The sequence below is a fragment of the Podarcis raffonei genome, chromosome 17, assembly GCF_027172205.1.
Source record: "Podarcis raffonei isolate rPodRaf1 chromosome 17, rPodRaf1.pri, whole genome shotgun sequence".
In the NCBI taxonomy this organism is placed as follows: domain Eukaryota; kingdom Metazoa; phylum Chordata; class Lepidosauria; order Squamata; family Lacertidae; genus Podarcis; species Podarcis raffonei.
In genome coordinates this window covers 9,127,084-9,153,481 of record NC_070618.1, presented here as the reverse complement: position 1 = coordinate 9,153,481, position 26,398 = coordinate 9,127,084, and the positions used below count along the sequence as shown (strand labels likewise).

General features: G+C 44.3%; 1 protein-coding gene across 1 annotated transcript in view; it reads left to right on the top strand.

Annotated features, from left to right (window-relative positions):
- Nucleotides 1-26,398, top strand: part of LOC128404669 (transient receptor potential cation channel subfamily V member 6-like) — a 77,925-nt gene that overhangs the window by 44,729 nt on the left and 6,798 nt on the right. The window contains exons 2-14 of the mRNA XM_053370440.1: nucleotides 890-987; nucleotides 2,240-2,362; nucleotides 4,467-4,607; nucleotides 8,922-9,020; nucleotides 10,438-10,613; nucleotides 11,805-11,951; nucleotides 12,844-13,056; nucleotides 15,024-15,110; nucleotides 16,348-16,424; nucleotides 17,455-17,620; nucleotides 19,529-19,595; nucleotides 22,068-22,336; nucleotides 23,818-23,924. Of these exons, the coding sequence (XP_053226415.1) occupies nucleotides 890-987; nucleotides 2,240-2,362; nucleotides 4,467-4,607; nucleotides 8,922-9,020; nucleotides 10,438-10,613; nucleotides 11,805-11,951; nucleotides 12,844-13,056; nucleotides 15,024-15,110; nucleotides 16,348-16,424; nucleotides 17,455-17,620; nucleotides 19,529-19,595; nucleotides 22,068-22,336; nucleotides 23,818-23,924 (1,770 nt within the window). The remainder of the gene's footprint in view (nucleotides 1-889; nucleotides 988-2,239; nucleotides 2,363-4,466; nucleotides 4,608-8,921; nucleotides 9,021-10,437; nucleotides 10,614-11,804; nucleotides 11,952-12,843; nucleotides 13,057-15,023; nucleotides 15,111-16,347; nucleotides 16,425-17,454; nucleotides 17,621-19,528; nucleotides 19,596-22,067; nucleotides 22,337-23,817; nucleotides 23,925-26,398) is intronic.

Below are 26,398 nucleotides of genomic sequence, written 5' to 3'. Positions count from 1 at the left end.
ATCCTTCTTTGCCCCCGGCGGCTTCTCTTTCTGTGTGTCTCCTTTTTCAAAGCCAAATTATTACATAAGTTTAATGAGACGCGTCTTCATTGAGGGCTGCTCACCTTTTCTTGCAGCTTTGTGTGTTGGAAGCATGTTGGGAGGACCTTTGTTGGCTATCCAAGCCAGCGATTGAACCCTGATGGGCAGATCTGCTGGCATGTCTTAGAACAAACACATACAGATATTTCTGCCTGAATTTAACTCTTCATAGTCTCTGCCTGCCTGTATCAGCAGCTGGCTTGTCCCCAAGTTTGCACATAATGCTAAGTGACAAACCATGGCTTAGCTCCAGGTATAGTGTGGCAGCAGGAGGACCATGAGAGGAGCAAAACAGCAGTGATTTACTCCCTGTGTAGCTGCATGCACGCACATTCGCATTTACCATGGTTTGGCTTAGAGTTATGTGTAAATGAGGGCAATGTACCAGAAAAAGTATTTTAAAAATAACATTACTGAAATATCACTTTTTGCCTTGTATTGATGGTAATTAGTCTTACCAGCAGATGCTGCGGAATAGAGGAATGAAGACTTTCCAAGTTGTTAGCTGAGTTAGCATTTCATGTCTTCAGTGTAACTTTTACCACTGCGCAAGAACAATTATTATTTTCTTTTTCTGAAAACCCTGCAGGTCTCTGGTTGAAGATCAACTATTGAAAGCGGGAGCCTCTTGGATGTGTCTGTTGATATCTCTAGGGCATTTTTATTTTTAGTTGTCTTGCTGATAAAGACAGTTGTCTTAGTTTTGAAAGACAACTTTGCTGATGTGATGAGAAAAATCCTCCTCCGTGGATCCTGTGGGTTGTAATGCACATTATTCTGAATTTATTTTGCTTTCTGCCTGTTTCAGGATCTGGGAATCTCCCCTCCTCCTGGCCGCCAAGGAGAATGATGTCTCTGCCATTCAGAAGCTACTTGCCAGCCACAGCTGCGACATTCACGAGAGAGGTATAGAATCCATGCTGCTCGTCGTGTCCACATTGCCTGCTAAGATAAAGCACAAGGACCTTGAGGGGGGGAGTAAAAGGGAGACAGTGATAGAAAATGAGTTCTTGGGTTGAAGGAGGTCAAGGATGGCTTCAGATGTGGCAGAAGGAACAGAAAGTATATATGCCTTGTGCTTCCTGGTCCTCCTCCTACAAAACAAACTTGATTTACTTATATACCGCTTAATGCCAAAATAGGCTTCGAAGCAGTTTCCAGCTATAAAAACCAATGACACAAACTGCAAACACCCGTAATTACGATACACAATATAATGTTTCACATCTCCTGTCCAAAACACATCTGAAGTAGCTGCATGCCCAGGTGCCCCCATCACTTGACTGCCCATCTTAAACAGTGAAACAATGAGACATGGCAACTTATATTTGGGTCAGATCAGGCCACAACTTTATTGACTACAGATGTAAGAAATTTGGCATAGGCATTGGGTAGAACCAACCATTTTTAGCCTGCCTCCCAGGAGGAATTAATTTTGGGGACAACCAGAAGCGAGGGAGTTATTGACCTACATCAAGGATTAACTCCTGCACTGGATTGCACCTGGGTGTCTGGGTAGAAGCAGCTCCTCTGGATCCCTTTAACAGGATACTCCATTTTTTGAGAGGCAGGCAGAGGCTACAACCTCCCCTCTGTCCAAGAGTACTCCTACCCAATGCCTAAACCGCCCAAGCTGTGATGGTGGCGATAACCACAGGGCTGGAGCCAATTCACCAAGTGGGAAAATGTCAACCTGGTCCTGAACATGGCGACCAACCATGCCCATAGTAAGGTTGGTGAAAGAACAATGCACCAACCAGACAGGCAGGGAGGGTGGGAGAGCCGTCGAAGAAGTGGTAGTTGACACAGGAACGGGCCACCTTTTATTCCTAGAGCATGGACCCAAGAAAAGCCTGCAGGCCCCATTGGTCCGCCCCCTGGGAGTGGCCTGCCCCCATGTCTGCTCGTGATTTGCTAAGTTTGCGAGTGAGCAGAATCCTCCTGCTGGGCAGCAAACTAGGCTCAGGAGCCTTGCCCTCCACCCATGAAGTGACCCAGTGGGACCTCCATCACCAGATTGTGGCAGGTGGGAGGAGCACTGGCCTGCAGTGGTGTCTACCGGCAAGGGCGAGCCGACTTCTCGTAACTTCTGTGGGTGCCTTCAGCAGGTTGGCAGAATTGACAACATGTGGCCTCATATATCTGGTGGTTTCTCTAGGTGCTGTTGGGGAGACAGCTCTTCATGTAGCTGCCTTGTATAATAGCTTGGAAGCAGCCCAACTCCTGATGGATGCAGCTCCAGAACTAGTGAACGAGGCTATGACGTCAGAACTTTACACAGGTAATTATTATTCGAGACATCCATATCCTGCAATTCAGTTCTGCAATAAGCTCCCAAGGTGTCTCACAATGTAAATAAAACAGTAGTGAATAAAACATCAACAGTCATGAGATCTATTAAAAATAAAACTACGACAGCACTCGGAACAAGTAGATATTTACTGAGAAAAATGGGTCTAAACCAAAGCCAGAATGGGGTCTCCAGATCCATAACCTGGGCCCAGAAAACCTTCCCCTCATGTCCATCTCACACCCTTGTCCTCGTGTCCTCATGCCCTTGTGAAGGCCAATGTTAGGTGGAGCCAGTGCTTCAGATCCCAAGGATGCAAAGTTTAGGAATTTGATCATAAGCAACTATTTATGAAGCAATACATTACCATTGTGTGTAATAATTTAGTTACATCTGACTTGGAACCATCAGGAGATGGTGGACTCTCCTTCCTTGGAGGTTTTTAAGCAGAGGTTGAATGGCCATCTCTCCTGGATGCTTTAGCTGAGATTCCTGCATTGCAGGGGTTGGACAAGATGACCCTTGGGGTCCCTTCCAACTCTACAGTTCCATGACTTTGCTCTGCATTGGATACATGTTCTAGGGTGCATATTTGGTTTTTGTGGGGCCATGTTGCAGCCCTGCAGGCCAGGCTAGTGTTCTGTATGAATTGAGTGTGCATCCTAGAATAGGATCTGTATTAGGACTGGTGCTTTCAAACTTGTTCATGAATGACCTGGAAGTTAGGGGTTAGAATCATAGAACTGTAGAGTTGAAAGGGACTGTTCATCTAGTCTAGCTCCTTGCAATGCAGGAATATTTTGCCCAGTGTGGTCTCGAACCCATAACCCTGAGATTAAGAGTCTCATGCTCCACTGACTGAGCTATCAGAGCTGGCTAAGGTCACTGATAGCCACTCTCCCAAGGTTACCATGTGAACTTCATGACTGAGCTGGAATTTGAACTTGGGGCTCTATGGTCCAAGTCTAATGCTGTCCAATATACTCGACCGGCATATAATAATAATACTTTGCATTTATATAGTGTAGATGCTTGAGGAATTGATTGGGCTTTGCAAATTCCAATTATCAGCTGCATGATTCATGCCTCCCAGATCAACGCGTAAATTGGAACAAAGGGTTGTTGTTTTTGGAATTTCATGCTTTTGAAATTTCTGGTGGAGTTCTCTGCTCAAAAAACATTCAAATGTATTTTATTTTTTTATAGATAAAATGCTTACTATGTGAGGAAGCCCATTCAAAAATGCAAATTTAAATGAGAGTTTTCATGTGGATTTTTATTTAAAATAACATTAATATGGAAACAGGACAAGAACAGACTTATAAATGGAGGTAGGATCCAGAAACAGAATGATCTTCCCATCCCTTTAATATATAGTGTTACGTCAATAAAGGTTTGAGAATCTAAATATATAGTTCTTTAAGGTGTTCTCAAAATGTTTGCAAAAGCCCTACTGCAAAGATTACTTCAGGTGCTCTTAACAGTGCAATCCTATGCATATCTACTCAGAAGCAAGTCCCACTGAGTTCAGTGAGGCCTGGGATGCAATCCTTGAATAGAAATATGAGAGTTGCTCTGTTACTCCAAGGTTTGCAGCCTAAAGACTATAACCTCGAAGTGGGTCAGTATAACAGCAGGATTTGAAACAGTCATTTCCCAGCCAAGCTCTTAGCTACAGCATTACACCTGTTTCCTCTTTGATGAAATGGTATTGGATAAATTCCAGATGGAATATAATAGCAGCAGAAACAGAGTCATCAAAGCACTCTTGAATATAAATGGTCAGAGGGAGAATATGAGCTGCTTAATTTATCGGTAATTAATTTTGCAATTGCATTTGTCATTAAAATCAGCATTCATCAGCATTGCCTCAGGGGTTCAATACCCCTCTCTTCTGCAGGTAACTCAGATGAGCTTCTCTGAATGTAATCACTTGTAGTTGATGTCAGGCTTGTGTAAAGCATAACTTGCTCTTGTTCATCAATTATTTGCCCACAAACTAGCTGGATTTGTGGGTCCCAGTTTTCATTAGCGATGCCTTTCTAGACTGTAGGAAATGGAGAACCTTATGTAAGCAGACATTTGTGTATTTCAGGGGAGACAGCTCTTCACATAGCTGTGGTGAACAAAAACCTAAAGCTGGTGAAAGCTTTGCTTGAGAAGGGGGCAGATATTAATAGCCCGCGAGCCACTGGATACGTCTTCAGGCGCAGAAGTGACAACCTTATCTATTTCGGTATGTTTGGAGTCTGGATACTCTTCCCCTCACATTCTACTTTTCTGTCTGGAGGGATTTTTTAAATGGAGAATTCTGTCACAAGGGTTCCTCACCAACAGCCGATATGCAAATGGACCTCCTCAGTAAGAAGTGAGCTGCTGTCTTGTCTCTCAGCCATCAATGGCCCACGTTCTGAGTTGGTGATTGCTTTGGAAACCAGTGTGTTTGAGGTGTTATGATGATGGAGGTTCTGTCTGTAGTGTTTGATCTGTGAAGGAGCAACTCACACCTTCATACCCTCCAACTTTTCTCTGATGAAAATAGGGACGTCCTATTCCATCATCCTGGTGACTGGGAGTGGCCGCCGAGACCATACACTGACCTACACTGGCTCCCAGTACGTTTCCGAGCACAATTCAAAGTGTTGGTGCTGACCTTTAAAGCCCTAAATGGCCTCGGTCCTGTATACCTGAAGGAGCGTCTCCACCTCCATCATTCTGCCCGGACACTGAGGTCCAGCGCTGAGGGTCTTCTGGTGGTTCCCTCGCTGTGAGAAGCCAAGTTACAGGGAACCAGGGAGAGGGCCTTCTCGGTAGTGGCGCCCACCCTGTGGAACGCCCTCCCACCAGATGTCAGAGAGAAAAATAACTACCAAACTTGTAGAAGACATCTAAAGGCAGCCCTGTTTAGCGAAGCTTTTAATGTTTAATAGGTTATTGTATTTTAGTATTTTGTTGGAAGCCACCCAGAGTGGTTGGGGGGGACCCATCCATCCATCCAACATTTCTCTTATGAAGGAAATGCAGGGCATTCTGTGATCAAATCAGAAACTGCGACTGCTTCTGTAAATCCAGGACTGTCCCTGGAAAATAGGGACACTTGGAGGGTCTGCACCTGCCAGAACTTGTAAGCATGAAAGTGTAAACTGGTCCCAGGGTGACCAGAAGCAAAGGAAGCCAGAACTCTTGGCGTATCTTTTTTTAACAGTTGTGTAGAAGAGGGAATTCCACCAGGTACAGTTCTGCTCACCCTTGCTTAACAAGCGTCACAAGATAAAGTGGCTAGACCTCTTATTACAGAAGACAGGAGTGGTTCACAATGGACTGGTCAGATGGTGCTGCTGCTGCTACCCACTGCTCCACTGGTACTGAGCACTGTTGCTATGGGGGGAATCCACTGGGGAACCTTGGTTGTCCTCCCCACAGACAGCTCTGCAATGATGGTGGCATTAAAATATCCTGTTCTTCTTCAATAATAGAGAAAAAAGGAGACCAAAAGAGAGAGATTAATTGAAAACGTCTAGTAAATCAGATTGGTAGTTGGGTTCCTGTTGGGGAACCTTGGTTGTGTGGACTTGGAATCCATTTGGAGATCCAGGCTAGGGAGACTTCAGGAGATGCTGTGGTTGCTGGTTCTTCCTCAGGGCCGGCCCAAGTCACTGCTTGAGGCAAACAAAGAGCAATATGGTACAAGCAAGCATGCATTGGAATTCATGTCAAGAATTGGGCACAGCTGGTCATGAATATAACACAGCCCAAGCCGGATGAGGGCAGTGCACATTTATATGGTGTAAATTGTACTCCAAACACCCACCTGCATTATCTCTGTTTTTGGATTAAACCACAGAGCCTAGGGCTTGCCGATCAGAAGGTCGGCGGTTCGAATCCCCACGGCGGGCTGAGCTCCCGTTGCTCGGTCCCTGCTCCTGCCAACCTAGCAGTTCAAAAGCACGTCCAAGTGCAAGTAGATAAATAGGTACCACTCTGGCGGGAAGGTAAACGGCGTTTCCGTGAGCTGCTCTGGTTCGCCAGAAGCGGCTTAGTCATGCTGGCCACATGACCTGGAAGCTGTACGCCGGCTTCCTTGGCCAAAAGAGCGAGATGAGCGCTGCAACTCCAGACTTGGTCACGACTGGACCTAATGGTCAGGGGTCCCTTTACCTAAACTGGCTTTATGCTCATACTGCCGCAGGAGGCAGAAAGGTGCCAGAGACTAAGAGGCCACTTAGAAAAGTGACATATGAGATTGGAGTTTCCTGGTTCTCAGATAAATGGGACTTATCTGCCCACAAACTTGACTGGTGTTATTGGCCATTCCGTTGCCCCAAGGAGCTGTCATTTTAAGGAGCGGGGTGAGCTAGCTTGTCTTTAGCAGGGCCTTTGAACACTCTCACTAAACTCCCAGGATTCTTTGGCACTTTAAAAAAAAAGAGTAAAGGACCCCTGACAATTAAGTCCAGTCACAGATGACTCTGGGGTTGCAGCGCTCGTCTCACTTTAAAAGCCAAGCGAGCCGACGTTTGTCCGCAGACAGTTTTTCTGGGTCATGTATCCAGCATGACTAATTCGCTTCTGGCGCAATGAAACACCGAAACCACTTAAATTGGTATAAAACCAGTGTGCATAGAGAAATTTGGTCTTTGAAGATTCTGGTACAAGTTGTCCAGAACCTCAGTTCCTGGGCCAAAATGTGGATCAGGACTTGGCTAACCAGCATCTCTTGCACTTCTTGAATGTTTGGGCGCAGTTTGTTGCTCAAAAGAAGTGTCAAAATGTGTTTTAAAATGCATTTCTTTACAATTTTTAAAAAGAGAAAATAAGGTTAAAATACATAAAGAAATGTGGGATTTCATGCAGATTATTTTTTTAAAAAAGAGGGCTGGGAGGATGGAGCAGACTTATGGATGCATATGAAATTGATACAGACCAGAAAGAGGCTTATCTCTAGATACAGCTTTGCAGTGTAAATATGCCCTTAGCCGTTGCGATGTTCTTCAAAATTCCCTTACAGTTCTGATAAAATGTTGCTCTAGCCCTTTAACAAGCTGTTTCATCTCCCAATTCCCTTGTCCATGGTAGTGTATTTTTATCCAGAAGCTTTCTTTTCCTTCACGAGCTGAATCTCCAGCCAATGTAAATCAGAATTTCCCAGCTGACTTCACTAGAGCTGAGGATTTGCCGTGCGATGCTTAGATGGATCCCCAGCTACCTGTTTCAGGCAGTAATTAAACCATGCTTAGTAGATCAACTTTCAAGCATTTTGGTAATGAGCCTTCATTAATTTTCACTCGGAATAAATTGTAACACTCCAGAGACAGTACATGAAAAAGGACGGGTGTCTCTTAATTCTGCCTCCCTTATCTAGCCGCTCTCACTCAAACAGAGTTTCAGCCCTCAGCTTGCAGTCTCAAAGGATATTTGGTCTTTCTTTTAAACCGCATAGGTCACAGTTTAATTAGAGGGAGGAGTGAAGGGCATTTACCTTCCTGTGAAATTGATTTTGTAATTTCTTGAAACCCCACAGAAGTGTTGACTTCTTGAAATGAGATAAAATGGTCTAGGATGGTTGGCATATCATGTTTGCTGAAGTTGTTGTTGACTCTATGTTGTATTCAGCAAGGGACTTGCCAACCAAAATTAATTGGCGCTTTTAGGCGCACTTGTCTGTATTGTGATATCACAGCCCATTGGGGCAGCAGGCTACTGTAGCAGCAATTCCTTCGACCTAAGGAACCCTGTGAAATATAGTTCTGTAGGAGGGACGGGGTTGGAATCTCTAACAAAATTTTCATCACTCTCGTGAAGCTAACCATTCTCGGTAAACTGGGAAATTCACCATGTGCTGGTGTTACAACCCAAGTAACTATGCCTGTGTGTTAGCTATAACAACAACAAACAATACGAGCAACACACAGACCAGTATACTAGATAGCACTGTAATTCTTATTGCATAATATACATGATTTAGTAACAAAAAAAATGTGTGCACTTGTAAATTCTCTGATATATTTGAAATCAACTGAACACACGTCTGCCAATCTTTGAAAGTCCGTAGAAGTATAATAAGTCTATGGTTGAAACAAAGTAATAGATGCTATTCTGTGGGCTAAGCGGTAAAACTTTTTGTGCTGAAGAAGATTCCAGCGAAACAGTCAGATTATCCGGGATCACTGTCCGTTGTTATTCACCTACTACTTCGGCACCATGGACACCTAAAAAGTTTTACCGCTTAGCTCAGAGGATAGCATCTATTACAGATGTGTGTTCAATTGATTTCAAATATATCAGAGAATTTACAAGTGCACACATTTTGTTTTGTTACTAAATCATGTATATTATGCAATAAGAATTACAGTGCTATCTAGTATACTGGTCTGCGTGTTGCTCGTATTGTTTGTTGTGTTAAGTTTGCAACCCAGGGGTTTGTTGTTCTGTAATGTGTGTTAGCTATGGCACCCATTCTTTCCCTTAAAAAAATGAACTGCTGGAAATCTGACATGGTGCCCCTGCTACTACTCCCCCTTTTAAACCGCCTGGTTGTTTCTTTCCTCAGGCGAACACATTCTATCTTTTGCGGCCTGTGCTGGGAGCGAAGCAATTGTGCAGCTGCTCATTGAAAATGGCGCCAACATCAGAGTGCAAGACTCTTTGGGTACGGCATCTTCGATGGGATCTGCGACGAACCTTGGGGGGGGGATTCATGCTGGAGAAGAGTGTGGCCCCGTAGTCCCCCTCCCTCATAGTCCAATGCCTATTCTCTTCCGTCCGTGTTGGGATACAGAAGTAAATGGCCATTCCTGAGACAGCAAGAAGCGAGATCCCAAATGATGGGATCCTGAGCATTGTAGGCCAGTGTTCTTTGGTCGTTTCTTGTAGAGGAAGCCCAGTTCATTATATAATAGTTAGAATCTAATGATAAAGCTTTGGGGTGACTGGGCAGCAAGTGTGTGGCTAAGACCATAAGAAGAGACTTCTGGATCAGGCTAGCGGCCCATCTAGTCCAGCATCCTGTTCCCACAGTGGCCAACCTGAGGGAAATTCTCAAGTAGAACCCGAGCACGTCACCTCATACCAGAGACACCAAGTTCCACCAAGGGGGCTTGTCACATGCACATGATGTCACACGTTCAACACGCGTGTGATGTCACACACATAGTGGGGCCCTCTGCCACTGTGGGGAGGCCCACTGAGGCCTGCCACAACCACATGGAGGCCCAGTAGGGCCCTTCGCCACCACAGCCCAGCCCCTGAAGATTGGGGGGCTTGCCCTGTCCCCACATACTTGGAGGGGGGCATGAGGTGTCCTCAGTCCCATAGAATTGGCGCCTGTGCCTGATATTCACCTCTTCTCTAAAATTCCCCAAATACTGCAACATTTCCTCAGAGGGGAGGTGCTCCATCTCCTTGGACATTTTGGTTGCCCTGGGTATGTTTGAATTCCTCACATACACCAAAACAAACACCCTTCCAATGGAGAATCAGTGTATTAGGGAAGATTGAGCCTAGCTTTCTCCCTGACATGCTGTTTTTCTATGTGCAGGGAGGGCTTATTTTATTTATTTATTTATCCATGCTAATTTCTATCATGCCCTTCCTCCCAAAGGAACCCAAAGGCTTATGGGACGTCTATAGTCCAGGGAAAGCTTTACACCTGATTCCACTAACTATGTAAACAAGTTTTAATAATCAAGTTCTATGATTAGAAAGATCATAGACTAGTTGTAGCTGGACTCACCACATTGGTGGTTACATATTTCAGTGTTTCCTGACAGAAATACTACAGTTCAACAGTGAGAGTTACTCTGTTTGATTCTGTTGTTCATGGATCTTTTTTCTATAAGGCTCTTTATAGGAAAAGGAAAAACCCAGACCCATAGCCTGGCAACAAACTTCATTGATGAATCTGTCTATAGCATAAGAACTCCGTGCCTCATTTTTTGATGCTGGCCTCTTCTTTCAGCAAAGCTGCCAAGATTGCTAGTGAGACAGAACAGGGGCCCTTGGTTGCCTATAAAAGTCTTCTCAGGATGTCAGAATGATTCTTGTTTTTCCACTTTGTGCTATTGCAGGTAACACTGTCCTCCACATCTTGGTTCTCCAACCAAACAAAGCATCTGCCTGTCAAATGTACAATCTGTTTCTTCGCTACAACAAGGAAGAGAAGGAGCTGGTGGGCCTGGACTCGGTCCCCAACAACCAGGGGCTCACTCCCTTTAAGTTGGCTGGTGTGGAGGGAAACACAGTGGTGAGTAAATGAGGATGCAGCCATATTCTGCTGCAGTCATAGCTGTTGGTTGCTGCTGTGTTGTTTTTTCATTTTAATGTATTTATATCCTCCTTTGTCAAAGTCACTTAAGGCTTTAAAGCTGACAAGTCACATAACAAAACTAAAAATGCAGTGATCATTAATATATTAAAACAGAATGGACCACCTCATGATTCATATTCTACAGTTTACAGACACCTTAGGTGCCATGGGTTAGCCACACATTTGAATACTTGAACGCTGGTGAGACAGTAGGACCATCCATGAGTGAGTGCTGTGCTGTGACCCCTAAACACAATTGAAATTCTAGGAACACCTGCAGAGGAACTGTGCATTTCCTGAATTTGTCTGACCAAGCTCAGAGATGCTTCTTGAGCTGACTGAGCACTAGCCCAGACAGGGTTCCTTTATATATTCTTTGTAAGACAGTGTGAGTAGCAAAAGCCCCATCTCCCATGACCCTCTTTTTCCTGGGATGAATATTCATTAAACAGTGCATCTCTGGTGAAACTGCTGGAGGAAGTGCTGTAAAAAGGCAAATGACTGCACAATGAATGAACAAACCACACATTCTGATGTGGGTGGGTTGATTCAACCCTGTGAGCTGCTCTTTTTATGGGCAGCTGTCTGTGTGGCTGAGCTGGTGTTCCTAGCAGCAACCACCATATTGGACAACATATTAACTGGGCCCACTAAATTGCAGCAGGAAAAGCATTTATGGGTATGAAAAAGCAAAATAAACGAGTTGCTGTTGACATATTGGATTAGTTTTATATGAGAATGGAACTAAGCCCCAAGAAAATATACAGTTGGAGGCATGGGCTCTGGCAGTAGGACTACAACTCCTCTCATCCCTGACCATTGGCTGTGCTGGCTGAGGCTAATGGGAGTTGTAGTCTGATATCTAGAAAGCACCATGTCAGCTACCCCCTGAGCTATGGTTGGAAAAATGATTTAGATACAATGAGATTTCTGCCAATATAACTGCAATGAGGTTTATTCTATGATTATGTACACTCTTCCCCTATGGTATTGAATTTTTTGAGTCTTTCATAGAAAAAGAGGGAGAGAAATTGTTCCGCGGGGGGTCATGGGGTTACTGCACAATCTGTACCAACCACCTTGACATGGGTCTAGTCTAACTGAGATTTTTTTCTTCCCAATAACCAGATGTTCCAGCATTTAATGCAAAGAAGAAAGCATATCCAGTGGATGTTTGGGCCTTTGACATCCACCTTGTATGACCTCACAGAAATTGACTCCTGGGGTGATGATCAGTCGCTTCTGGAGCTCATTGTCACCACCAAAAAGAGAGAGGTATTTGTTACACTAACCTACCCTCCAACATTTCTCCAATGAAAATTGTTATGTACTGAAGTTCTCACCTTGGGCCAGCAGGGGGATACTGTAGATAGTTATGCAAATAAGGGATTGAAAGTGACGTTCAGTGATTGGATAGTTTTAGAAAATTGTTACAGTTACATTGTACTGGAGCTCTATATAAGCAGGCTGACTGAATCCTTCAGTTCAGTTCTGTCCTGGCCTGTGAATAAACAAGAGGTGTTTGAAGAATTGCTGTGTCGTCTGATATGTTCACCCACAACTTAACAAAAATAGAGATGTCCCCAACATTTCTCTGATGAAAATAGGGATGTCCAACACTATTTTTGTAGAAAAGCAGGTGCTGGAACTTACCATGAATGCCCCCTTGTTCCCTTATAATGGCAATGGTGCCCACCTGAGAGGTGCCGGAACTGAGTTACGGTGAGGTCTGGCTGAAAAAAAGCTCTGGGGACCTTCTATCCTAACATTTCTCTGATGAGAATAGGGAAATCCTAAGGAAAAGCCGAACATTCCTGCATTAGAGCAGAAACTGGGGTGGCTTCTGTGAATCCAGGACTGCCCCTGGAAAATAGGGACATTTGGAGGGTCTGCACTGAATTTATCTAGAACAAGTAGCTTTCAAATGACCTTCTAGAAAGCCCTGTTTGTTGTTTTCTTGGCAGCTTATACAGGCTCCTCAGTGAGGAAGGATCAGTAATGGCAGACTAACTTTTCTGAGATTGGGGAGATTTTCCTCCAGCACTGAGCTTCCTATGAGTAGCCACAGGGGGGTGTAATGTATTTTCTGTCCTTGAGGATTGTTTACTTCTGGGTGTGTCTTCTCCTTAGGGAAGAGAATGACAAAAGCCTGCTTTATACTCTCCAGGCTCGTCGGATCCTAGACCTTACCCCTGTGAATGAGCTGGTAAGCCTGAAGTGGAATAAATATGGAAGGCCGTATTTTTGCATCTTGGCCTTATTCTACGTCTTGTACATGATTTGCTTCACAATGTGTTGCGTCTACCGGCCTCTGAAAGAACGGCGCTTTAACAAAACAAATGAAAGGGATAACACAATCTACGTTCAGAAACTTTTGCAGGTAAATCCTCACTCAACTTGAGTTTATTAAGGATGCAGAAGTCATCTGCAATTTCCACCGCCAGGAGGAAATTAAAAAAGACTCATTGATTGCCGCAGATAGGTATCCCAGATATAGCAGGTTTCCTGAACAGTTAGCAGGCGAAATTAGAGGGGAAATGGTGAATTATTGCACAGTTAGAAAGAACCTAATTAGTTGTTTATTTACCCAGCAATTATATGTAAGTTTCTCTGCATTCAGTGGTATTTGCTCCCATACGTGTGTGTAGGTTTGCAGCATGAGGAACAATGATGACCAAAAGCCTGGCACAATGCACAGCAGCAAGCTATTCAATAGTTTAGTGGGAATCATAGAACTGTAGAGTTGGAAGGGATCCTGAGGATGATCTAGTCCAACGCCCTAAAATGCGGGAAAGTTGTTTCGAAAGATGCCCAACAGTGAGCTGGCCTGTTGTTTGAATTGGGAACATGATGAACCCCAGTTAGAATAAAATACAGTAAGTTCTCTCCACCTTAACTGGAGAAATGCACAGAGACACTGTTTGTGGGAGGACTGTAGCTCAGTGGTAGAAGGCAGAAGAGGGATAGATGATTCTTGCTAACAGTTTGGAAGCTAATGTGGCCACCTGACTCTGGGGGAAGTCCCGGAATATGAAGACGTACACGTTACTGGAGCTATGTAGGCCTACAGTTGGACTGAACTGCAGAAGCTTGAGGTTCAGCACTTTGCACCCAGTTTTTTTGTGGCTGCAAGCTTCCTTGTTGCACACGCTACCTCATTAAATCACTGGTCGTTTCTTTACTATGTGTATCTCATGCCCTGCAACATCCTAAGGGACATCCTAAGGAAAAGAGGGACATTCCAGGATCAAATCAGAAACCAGGATAGCTTCTGTAAATCCTGGACTGTCCCTGGTAAATGGGACACTTGGAGAGTCTAGTGATGGCTGGAACTATCAAGTTTTAGTACAGAGGCTGCTAACGCCGAACTCAGCACTTGCCCCCAATCCTGTTTACACAAGTGCTCTAGTGATTCTTGAGCTTGTTCCATTGCTCTTGTGCTGAGTTTTTTCTCCCTTTAGGTTGTTTCAGGACCTCTTTTTTTGGCATCTGAGAAGCCCAGTAACTTCTACAAAAGCACCATGCTTATGATGTTCTCTGTTATAATTTTGCTTCCAAGCAACCTTGAAATATTTATTTTCAATCTCCTAAGTGCAGGTATCAGCACTTAATGTGCAGGATGTGAGGGGGCTGAAGCCTGTTCTCTTTTTAAAGACAGGCAGGCTGAGTTGCCCCAATTAATTTCCCCCCTAAATTGCTTCAAATGGTTGTTAAGTGGCTCACTCAGTTTGGAGCTGGAATATGTATGAAAGATGCCTGGCAATTAGATGCCATTTTCAGACACAACTGGAAGTCATTTTAGTATTAGTCCAGGGAATTGTACGGTAATACAGAGGCAAACCTGGCTATTGAGTCCAGGTTCCTAAATGTCCCCCCCCCCTCTTTTTTGCCTATTCTTCTAGATTTTTCTGAACAGGATATGAGCAATCAGATGTGGGAAATCCATTTGAGAGTGTGATGATTTAATTCCTTCTTTAATTGGGCTGAAAGTCTTGGGGTGGATACTAGTATGCTGATTATTCCACCGTGTGCATTTCTACAAAAACAAGTTCAAATAAAAACATGCCCTACTGTTTCCGGAAAATGCATGCGCTCTGGCTTTGCTAGAAGGGAAGGAGAAGAGACTCCCAAACTGAGGAGTGAGGAGCAGCCACAGAGAACGTAACTTTTATGAATGTGATCTGAGGCATCAGTGGTGTACTTAATTATGGTGGAACAAGGAGGAATTCTGAATCTGTTCAAGATTAGATCTGAGTTCAGAAGGCTATAGGTTTGATCGATAAGTTTACCTCTTGACTATATGATATTCCTAACTGTATGGATTATGTTTTTTCCCTCTCTTCTCAGGAATCTTATGTTACCCCTGAAGATGACCTCAGGTTGGTGGGCGAGCTTATCACTGTTATTGGAGCCATAGTGATATTGATTCTGGAGGTAAGAAAAGCACTTTTCACTTCTGAGTCCTTGTGTGAAATGAGAGAGGATGGGTTTCCAAGTATTTTAAATACAGTGGTATTAGGGGGAAATGGTACCCATTAAGCTATTGCTACGCCCACCAATATCTTTTGGGGGTGGGGAGAATGCACTGTTGTCACAAAGAAACACCAGGTGTTAGTTGTTAACTTAATTCTTACAGCTAGGCTGGAATTAGCTGGCAAAGGGAATAATAAGGAAGGACTTTTGGGATTGCTGAGTGGTTGAAACAAATCTAGAAAACACAGAGAACAATGAAACTCGCCCATCTTTGTAAGATTGAGAGGGTGACAGGAGAAGCTAATACTCTACTTTAGACTGAATTCTCTCTCTCTCTCTCTCACACACACGATTCAGAACATTAACCAGAATGTTGTTAACTGACACAGAGGCCCCAATCTAGAGGAAATTAACAGGGTTTGAACTGAACAAGTTCACAAGCCGCCATTGAATATGACTGTTGATACTCCCAGGTCAAGGTTGTATGGAGAAAGAATGGAGAGAGTTGTCTTTATCAGATGTTAGGCATTCACTTTGACATACAGTGGTACCTTGATTCTCAAACTTAATCCATTCCAGGAGTCCGTTCGACTCCCGAAACCGTTCAAAAACCAAGGCGTGGCTTCCGATTGGTTGCAGGAGCTCCCTGTGCTCAAGCTGAAGCCGCGTTGGACGTTCAGCTTCCAAAAAACATTTGCAAACCGGAAAACTTACTTTTGGGTTTGCGGCGTTCAGGAGCTGATTTGTTCGGGAGCCAAGCCGTTCGAGTACCAAGGTACCAGTGTATTCATGGTTCTCTCCCTAAACTAGTTCAATCTAATTATAAACAAACCTGAAACAGTCATAGTCCATGGTGTGGCATGTTCAGTGGAAAGGCTCCATGCCTCAAGCCTATCCAGCGGTTGTTGTATTTGACTTTGGTGCTCTTTGTCCAATGACTGTCTTATTTGTGGCTAATAGTCACTTTTCTTGTGACGATTGCTTCATAGCTTCCAGGACTGAGCTCTAGCATTTAAAAATGGTTCGGGAGGTCTTTGGGAATCCGGGTACAAGTTTGCCAGGCCCGATTTAAGTCTAGGCACCTGTTTTTGTTTCTTTCCAAATAAATGGATGGATATCTAAAATGTTCATCAATCTCTTTTGGGGGTTTTTCTCAAAAAAATTAAGCACACTTTTGATCAGTGGCTCTTTGTCTCAGATTCCAGATATCTTCAGAGTTGGCATCACCAAATACTTTGGGCAAACTATCCTCGGAGGACCTTTCCATGTCATCATGTAAGGTTCCTTTCTAGCTGGTTTATGATTGTGGGTCAAGCGATAAAGATCTATGAATCAGAAAGGCTGTGGCAGAGGGCTGGTGTTCATTTCCTTTTTAAAAATATTTTTAAATTAAATTTAAAGGGAAAAGGGAAATTTCCACATATACCCTTCAATTCATAGTTTTGTTTTTTTCCAACTTCATATCCCGTTTTCCATGGTGATTTTATATTCTCCCCCTTTTCTGTACCCCGTCTTTTATATCATAACGATATTACAGTAAGTCCTAATTCTTTCTGTTGCTCATGCTTTGAATCCTGCTTGTGAATTCATCATACTATAATATCTCTTTAAATAGCCTGAAAAAGGCTTCCATTCTTCCACAAAGCTGTCTTAATTAAGTTATCTTTATTTTAGCTGTTAACTTTGCCATTTCTGCATAGTCCATCACCTTGCTTATCCATTCTTCTTTTGTAGGAGTTTCTTCTTCTTTCCACTTTTGAATTAATAATAATAATAATAATAATAATAATAATAATAATAATAATAATATTATTTATACCCCACCCATCTGACTTGGTTTCCCCAGCCACTCTGGGTGGCTCCCAACAGAATATTAAAAACACAATAAAACACCAAACATAAAAAACTTCCCTAAACAGGGTTGCCTTCAGATGTCTTCTAAAAGTCAGATAGTTATTTATTTCCTTGATGGGAGGGTGTTCCACAAGGCGGGCGCCACTACCAAGAAGGCCCTCTGCCTGGTTCCCTGTAACCTCACTTCTCGCAGTGAGGGAACCACCAGAAGGCCTTCAGAAGAGGACCTCAGTGTCCAGGCTGGATGATGGGGGTGGAGATGCTCCTTCAGGTACACTGAGCCGAGGCCATTTAGGGCTTTAAAGGTCAGCACCAAAACTTTGAATTGTGCTTGGAAACCTACTGGGCTTCCTTGCTGCTGTCATAGCATACATAAGCAACTTGATCATCTTTTAGGGGACTTCTGTCCTTATAACATTTCCACTCTCCTTTGCTATTTCTCCCTGTGCAGTATCACATACGCCTGGATGATACTGGTGACCATGGTGATGCGTCTCACCAGTACAAACGGAGAGGTGGTCCCCATGTCCTTTGCTCTGGTGCTTGGCTGGTGCAACGTTATGTACTTCGCACGAGGGTTTCAGATGCTGGGGCCCTTCACTATCATGATCCAGAAGGTCAGTAAGCAATCAGTGGTTGATTGAGGAAGTAAGAAGCTGCAATGCATCAATGTGTCTTGGATAAAACACCATGACTGCCTAAGTTGTGTACTTCACTTTCAAAATTGTTTTGCGGGTCTTTGGGCCGTAATAAAGAATGTTTGTTTGTTTAGCGTGTGTGTCTGCCACCCAGTCGCATGAGATCACATGCTAGCTGTTCAGGAAAGCTCTTGAACTAGGAATGTGTGAAAGCTTGCCCCTTTATCTCCACGGATAGATGTGATTTCTGCAATGCAGGCCTGGATTTGTCGTTTTAATTATTATTTGCAGCTAGCTTAATTGTACCACATGGACCCTATTTAAAAGCGCAGAAAGCAATAGTAATGCTCAATAACTGTTGCACATCACATGCAATTGGCTTAATTACATGACAGTTTGTGCAACCACTTCTCACCTCCCCGCAAGTCCAGCCAGAGATAATGATATCGAAACCACTGCCTGTGCAGGATCACTTATCTGCAACAGCATGTTGCTTCCCCCCTGGAAGTGCAAAGTCACCCATCCCTGACCCACAGTGAGTTGGGGGGAGGACTCCCTTGGGAGGCAAGGATGGGGGGTAGAGAGCTCCCTTGAAGATAGGAACGCGCTGTGGGTGTTTTCTCCTTTCTGGACAGCTGGTGAAGTAAAAACACTGCCAGGCTAGTGATGCCGACAGCATCTTTCTCCTTTGGGACCATGGGGTTGTAATGATCCTCACCTCTACGCTGGCAAGAGAAAAAGAGGGGTCTCATGGGCATCTCGGGGTGCAGGTGGCCCTGTGGGTTAAACAGCTTGCTGATCAGAATGTCGGCGGTTCAAATCCCTGCGACGGACTGAGCTCCCGTTGCTGGGTCCCAGCTCCTGCCAACCTAGCAGTACGAAAGCAGGTCAAAGTGCAAGTAGATAAATAGGTACCGCTCTGGCGGGAAGGTAAACGGCGTTTCTGTGCGCTGCTCTGGTTCGCCAGAAGCGGCTTAGTCATGCTGGCCACATGACCCGGAAGCTGTACGCCGGCTCCCTCAGCCAATAAAGCGAGATGAGCACCGCAACCCCAGAGTTGGCTACGACTGGACCTAATGGTCAGGGGTCCCTTTACCTTTACCATGGGCACCTCACCTCTGTGAAGGAGTATTCCACCACCTGGTATCTCGGCCATCCTCTCTAAGGTGATTTTCCTCCCTGGGGGAGATGGAATGGCGGGCAGATGACAGTGGGCATTGTGCCCTATAAGCAGTCCCTTTGAATGCATCGCTAGTCTGTATAAATTGGCAATACAGTCGTACCTTGGTTCTTGAATGCCTTGGTACTTATACGCTTTGGTTCCTGAACGCCAAAAACCCAGTTTTTGAATTTTTTCCAGAAGCCGAACATCCGACACAGCTTCCGCTTGAATGCAGGAAGCTCCTGCCGCCAAGCGGAAGCTGCACCTTGGTTTTCGAACGGTTTTGGGAGTCGAATGGACTCCTGGGATGAATTAAGATTGAGAACCAAGGTTCCACTGTAGATTCACCGCAAATGAAAAGAAGTATTTCTACATAGAATCAAACAGTTGGATCACATCTGATGGCAGATGCTCCCCCTGATCTTCTCCTCCTTAGATTAGCATTAGTGTAATATGGTCTGATGTAGAAATGTGAAGCCCCCCACAAACCCAGAAACAAAGGAGGAGTGGCCCCCATTTTTCTTGTTATCATTTCCAGATTTTCAAAAGCTGGACCAATGTGGGTGGGGGACTGTTTCCACCTCCATTTAACCGTATTTTTTACTAGGCTTTCACATGTCCAGTCTGATCCCAAAGGGCTCTGGTCTGATCTAGCCGTCTGTTCCTTGTGTCAAGGATTGTGTAATGCTTCTCATTACTGTGTGTTCCTTTGTTTACATGTGCAGATGATATTTGGAGACCTTATGCGCTTCTGCTGGCTGATGGCAGTGGTGATCCTTGGCTTTGCCTCTGGTAGGTGACATGTTCCAGGCTGTTCTGAAAAAGTCTGATGATTGTTTGTATTCACATATTGCAGATGGAGGATAACGGGTGCCCTGTATCAGCTGAGCTAAAGTCAGAGAAGCTCAAGAAAGGTGGTCCTTGGCTGTGGACTGTCCAAGTTCTGTGTGCCGTAATCCTCTATCTACAGAATAACTATTAAAATAAAATAGCACCCAATCTCTAAAATAAATGAGAGTTAAGATAAAATTAATGTTGAATAATGTACACCATACATGATGCGTTGGACAATTTAAATGCAAATTTTTACCCTGTAAAATACTATAACAACTGTAATAATTACTCAGTTTTTTATGATGAGCCAAGTCTTTGGTCCATTCAGCCCAGTACAGTCTGATCTTACTAGAAGGGGCTCTCCTGGGTATTTCCTAAGCCCAGATGCAGCTGGAGATCCTTTAACTGGAGACATCAGTAGCTGGAACTCTTTTGCTTGCTTAGCTTGTGTTCTGCCACTGAGCTAAGACAACCCCCTTTCCTCCTCCTCTTCCTTGCCCTTGCCGGCTCTCATCTCCATCATTTTTCTTTCTTCTGTTTCCCAGTACACCCTCGAAGCTCAAAAGTGCACCTACAGTAGATTAATTCAGCTCTGAAATGGGATTTGTATTTCGGAGCAGCACAAAAGCATGAATGCAAAGTGAGGCACAGTGGCGGTGTTGGGAGGTGAATCTAGTCCTTAGGGAGTGAAATGGTGTTGTGCCATCACTCCTATGGATTGAAGAAGCTCTTGGGCACTTCCCAAGGCAAGTGGGAAGAGGAAAATGACACACACACACACACACACACACACACACACACACACACCGGCTTATCTTTCCCATGTGGATGCAAATTCACCTTGTCTGGGGAAACACAGTTATTAGTGTCGCATCCGTGAATTGATTTTTCATTTTGATTTTGTTGGGTTACCCAGATCGGATTCCATCTTTATTTGCATCTAAGTACTGTGACACACCCATGGCTGTCTATTGCATTGCTTGACCTTTTGTTTAAAAACCAACAATTCTCCTCTTTACACTCATACCTGACCAGGTGGGCTCTGGTCCAGAAAGGTGAATGCCACAACCTATTTCTTCACCTTCAAGCTGCCATGAGACACTTTGCTTTTTCACTGCGACAGATAAACAAGGCTAAGGGTTCTTTCTAAGAAATGGTTTTGCTTGTGGAATGACTTGTTCTTGAGAGCCAGTGTGGTGTAGTGGTTACGAGCGGTAGTCTCGTAATCTGGGGGTTCGATTCCCCGCTCCTCTACATGCAGCTGCTGGGTGACCTTGGGCCAGTCACACTTCTTTGAAGTCTCTCAGCCCCACTCACCTCACAGAGTATTTGTTGTGGGGGAGGAAGGGAAAGGAGAATATTAGCCGCTTTGAGACTCCTGAAGAAGAGTGAAAGGCGGGATATCAAATCCAAGCTCTTCTTCTTCTTCTCATGCAACAAATTTCCCCTCCTCTTGGAGCAGACTTGGGAGGGGGCAGAAGAGGGACCGGATATTCCATTGCACAAGCAGAAGTTGTTCTATGAGCATAATGACTTTGTTGGAAGCCAAGCTTGCAGGTTTGAACCCCGTATGGGACAACTGTATATTCCTGCATTGCAGGGGTTCCAGCTCTACAATTCTATTATTCTATGCACCCTAACTTAACATCGCTTGATTTTTGATGGTACCTGGCAGTGACAGTTTGGCCATCTTGTCTGTGTCACAGAACAGAGTTTAAAATGCTCTCCAAGATCCTCTGCTGCTATTATTTATGTGAGGGCTCACAACCTTTTGGGGGAAATGGACACATTTGAACATTTTGAGAGGGTGGTGTGGGCAACAGTCATAAAACGGCTGCTTCAGAGTGTGGGCATCAGTCACCAAATGTGGAACTTTTCAGAGTTGAATACATCAATTTTTTTACTTTATTTTGAAGTCAGATCCTGCTTCAAGTAGCTTAGAATCCAAACGTCAGCAGTGATGGAGACAACTAAGGGAAGGTGTGTGGGGTGGGGGGGAATAAAAGATGAATATGAGGAAATGCAAGTATGCATGACCAGGTATTGCTTTGCTTGGTTGTAAAAGTTGCAGCTGGGGAAAGAGCCTGACTACATATTACACTCACTTCATGTAGGCAACCACACAATATATTTGCCTACTGAGAATTCTTGGTGCCCCATGCCATCAAGCAGGGAAAAATGGAAAGGGGAGAAGCTTTGATTTGCCAGCTGTTAACACCTGTGCATCCTGGGAGGGTCTTCCATTGGATACATAGAGTTCAAGGGTGAATGAGCAGCATCCCTCAAGAAAGCGAGAGGAAATCTAAAGCTATGCAACGTTGCCCAGAATAGGCAAATGTCCTAAAGATCCCCTTCACATATGACACATGTTATGCATGGGTCAATGTTGATACATGGAATATCTCACTCTTCTTCTTCTTTCTTTTCCAGCGTTTTATATTATCTTCCAAACAGAAGACCCTGATGAGCTGGGCCACTTCTACAACTACCCCATGGCACTTTTTAGCACTTTTGAACTCTTCCTGACCATCATTGATGGACCTGCCAACTACGAAGTGGACTTGCCTTTCATGTATGGGATCACATACTCTGCCTTTGCTGTCATCGCCACTCTCCTTATGCTCAACCTGCTCATTGCCATGATGGGGGACACCCACTGGCGTGTGGCCCACGAACGGGATGAACTCTGGAGAGCCCAGGTGATTGATTGATGCTTTGTCCTGTTAACTGAAGATGATGATTGACCCCTTTCCCTGAGCTGATTGTGTTGTTTATGTTTACAACTGTCTAATAATTAATTCTCTCTTTATTAAATTTGTACTTGGCGCTTCCTCCTGAAGGAGCCATGAGCATGGGCATAAAGATGCAAATAACAGATTCAAATCTGAATTTTAATTTGTTGTAATTATAACCAGCCTTGGAACCTGCTGGTGAATGGTGAGTAATGCAAATAATAATAATAATAATACTAGTAACAACAATTTTATTACCGTATTTTTCGCCCTATAGGATGCAGCGGCCCATAGGACGCACCTAGATTTGGGGGGGGAAATAAAGGGGAAAAAATTTATTTCCCCCCCCAGGCGCGGGGCTGGGGCAGGGGAGGCTCAGGCTTCCCCCTCCCCCAGCCCCCAGAACGGGACCCAGAGCCATGCCAAAGCTGCGTGCAGCTTTGGCATCGCTCTGGGAGCTTGTGGGGCTGGGGGCGGGGAAAGCGGAGTTTCCCCCTCCCCCAGCCCCCAGAACGGGACCCAGAGCCATGCCGAAGCTGCGTGCAGCTTTGGCATCGCTCTGGGAGCTTGCAAGGCTGGAGGAGGGGGAAGCCCTCCGCCAGCCTTCTAACCAAGTCGGGTTAACCAAGCCTTCTAACCAAGTTTGCGGGGCTGGCGACGGGGAGGAGCAGACTTCTCCCCCCCCGCCAGCCTTCTAACCAAGTCGGGGGACAGCGGGAAAGGCGCGCTGCGCCTCCCCGCTGTCCTCCGAGCTTGTGGGGCTGACGGTGGGGCTCTCCTGAAGCCTGGAGAGTGAGAGGGGTCGGTGCGCACTGACCCCTCTCGCTCTCCAGGCTTCAGCGAAAGCCTGCATTTGTCCCATAGGACGCACACACATTTCCCCTTCATTTTTGGAGGGGAAAAAGTGCGTCCTATAGGGCGAAAAATACGGTATTTTATTTTTTGAATGAATGAATCTTTATTTGCGTCAGCCATCGGCCATAGCAATAAAACAACAATACTATATACAAAGAATAGAAATAAAAAGTCAATTATATAAAATACATTTTAGGGTTTTGAATCAATAGTCAAATAGTGGATCAATAATCTCAATACTTAAAACTTGGCAGAGGTGATAAAATAATAGTAGTAAAACATAATGATAATAATAATAAGATCCTAGGCGAGGAATCCGGGTGACGACACTAATTTTTTATTTTTTATAAACTGCTTTGAGGTTTTTTAAAAAATCAAGTGCTATATAAGTTATATGAAGAAAATAAAATAAATAGCATTAGGCAAAATGGCAGACAAAAATGCTGGACTTCCTTTTTTAAAGTAAACTAATGTGGAATTGAAGTGAATTTAATATTGGGGGGGAATTGAAATTGACTAAGGGGGCACTAGCTCTCTTTCCCTCAAGGTTCAATGAAACTAATAACCCATCTTTTTAAACTTGTGTGTTTCAGGTTGTTGCAACTACTGTCATGCTAGAACGCAAACTCCCACAATGCCTCTGGCCTCGGTCTGGGATCTGGGGGCAGGAGTATGGGCTGGGCGACCGGTGGTATCTCAGGTAGGTTTGGCTTGTCCATCATAGTCATTCCTGTAAATCTCCTATGCTGAATACCAACTTTTTGGCACCTTAAACGCCAACAACGTTATTATGACATTAGCTTTTGTAGACTATAGTTCACCCCATTGTCTGCATGCAGTGTTGTCCTCACTTGCTGATATACATGATTCTGTCTGGAAAATTGTAAACAGTGAGGTCAAAGGAAAAATTAACTGTATCCAAGTACAGGTGGTGATAGTTACATTAACAGTGGTCACTGAAAAATGTAGTTGATAATGGAGCCATCCTGGCATTGGTAAGCCAGCTAACACACACACTAGGATAAGAATCCATTGTTCTGATTGGCCCACAGGTGATAGCATTGAACCTCTCCAAGGGAGACCCCTTGATCCTCCAAGGGAGATCCCCTTGATTAATGTGTGTTCACAGCCATGGTCCCCACCCTCACCCCTGGCTGCTGATGATTCAATGTGGCTGTTTCTCTCTCTGCCTGTCTACTTCATAGCGTTCCAACTAATGAGGGATCATGTAGTGGATGTGAGCGCACTGGAATGCTCTGTGGCCAATCAGATACGTCACTAAGGGCATATAAACCTATTAAAGGGAAGGCAATGCTTCCATTAATGTTCACTTAGGAAGTGATCCTTTCCAGTGGGAAATTGCAGCATAGTTTCTCAGCCCTTCGCTTGAAACGTTTCCGAAAGACTCCCTTGGACTCTAGTTACTGGGTAGGTTAATGAATCCTGTCAGCAGAAGCCCTGTGCAAGGACTTCTGCTTGTGCAATGGGTTTTTCTTCCCTCTCTTGTGGTTCCAAAGTTAGTTTGGGATGGGGATGGGAGTACCCCAGGAACAGCATGCAGGAGGAGGGTCAGTCTGTCTAACAAGCCAAAATGTTTGCCCTGATGGAACGATTGCCTTAGTGTGGTGTTGAACTCCTCTCATTATTTTTGCAAAACTTTCAGGTCAGCACTGGTTTTCAGGTTTGTCTGTGCCTACCCTCTGTTCCAGGACAGTATAACAACAAGAAATGTATAGAGCCCCATCTAAGAAAACTCTGTTGCCTATGAACCCCTTTTAGAGCCCTGAAAATTCCTCTGGTGTTTTGGCCAAGCAGGGACCTCCACATTCACTGCCAAATTTTGCTTTAGGCAACATTTCCTGGCAACTCCCAACTATTATAATTCACAGTGCTGTGTTGGTTTGGTGGGATTCTTCCCTCCTGCTTTGGCTGCTAAGCAAGAAACCTTGTGCCTTTTTGTGTGTTGCATACATTTAGATTCCAGCATGATCTAAATTTGCCTATCTTTGCAGATCTTATTTGGAGTTGGGGGGGTTAATTATTATACTTCAGCAAATCGAAGCATACACACAAATGCCTTCTTCCCAGATGTCATGTGCTGGCTCTGGGTTCTTTGTTGTGTACTATGTGTACATCTGATACACTCCTAACCACTGGTGTTATTAAAATTAATAGCTTTGCCAACACTAGTTACACAGGCAAACTGTGACCGTGCTAAGTTTCAAGCTGCTGTGATCCCTGCAGCACTTTCCAATAAATTAATGGCCATACTTTTCTTTCACAGCAGGTGGAAACTATATTGTTTTTTCTCTTTAACCTTCAGTTTATAGAATAGTTCGACATATTTTGTTCAAACTTTCCAAAACAATAAACAAAAACCCCTTTGCTGCTTTGGAAAATTCCACAAGTGACATAGGCGAATAATTCTGGAGAGTCAGGATCTCATGTAAACATTACACTATAATGGTTTCAGGTTGCAATCTAGAAGGATAACATTAGCAACTGAACACCTGTTGTGCTTAGAGCAATATTACAACATTTCTCTTAAAAGTTAGCACTGGAGAAATGGAAACTCCCATTCAGCAGGCCAAGTTCTAATTATTTTCATTCGGTTTTCATTGCTTTCTGTACATTTCTAGTGTAGAGGCTGTTGGATTTGATGATTTTCTGTTTACCTTTTTCTCCAAGGTCCATTTCACAGCAACAAACCTGGGCTTTCCAGGCATGGTCTGCGATTTAAATCTCTCAGTCCAAACTCCCCTTTTTGTTGCTCTGGAGCTTTCCTTGCAAAAACCTGTGCTTCAAAGAGCAAACATCAATCTGCAGAAAACCCGAATTGACGTTTGCTCTGATTGAGCGTTAAATAGCATTTTGTGGGAGAAGCTCAGGACAAAAACAAACCAACCAACCCTGTTCTGACACAGACAAGTTAAAGTGCGGACCTCTGCCTGGAAAGAGTAAGTGTGGGTAAGCCCTATGTGTACACTCAACAGGGAGCAGCAGCTACTCCCTGCTAAGTATAGGTAAAGGGACCCCTGACCATTAGGTCCAGTCGTGACCGACTCTGGGGTTGCGGCACTCATCTCGCTTTATTGGCCGAGGGAGCCGGCGTACAGCTTCCGGGTCATGTGGCCAGCATGTATGTATATTAGATCTCCTAATACATACCAGTAT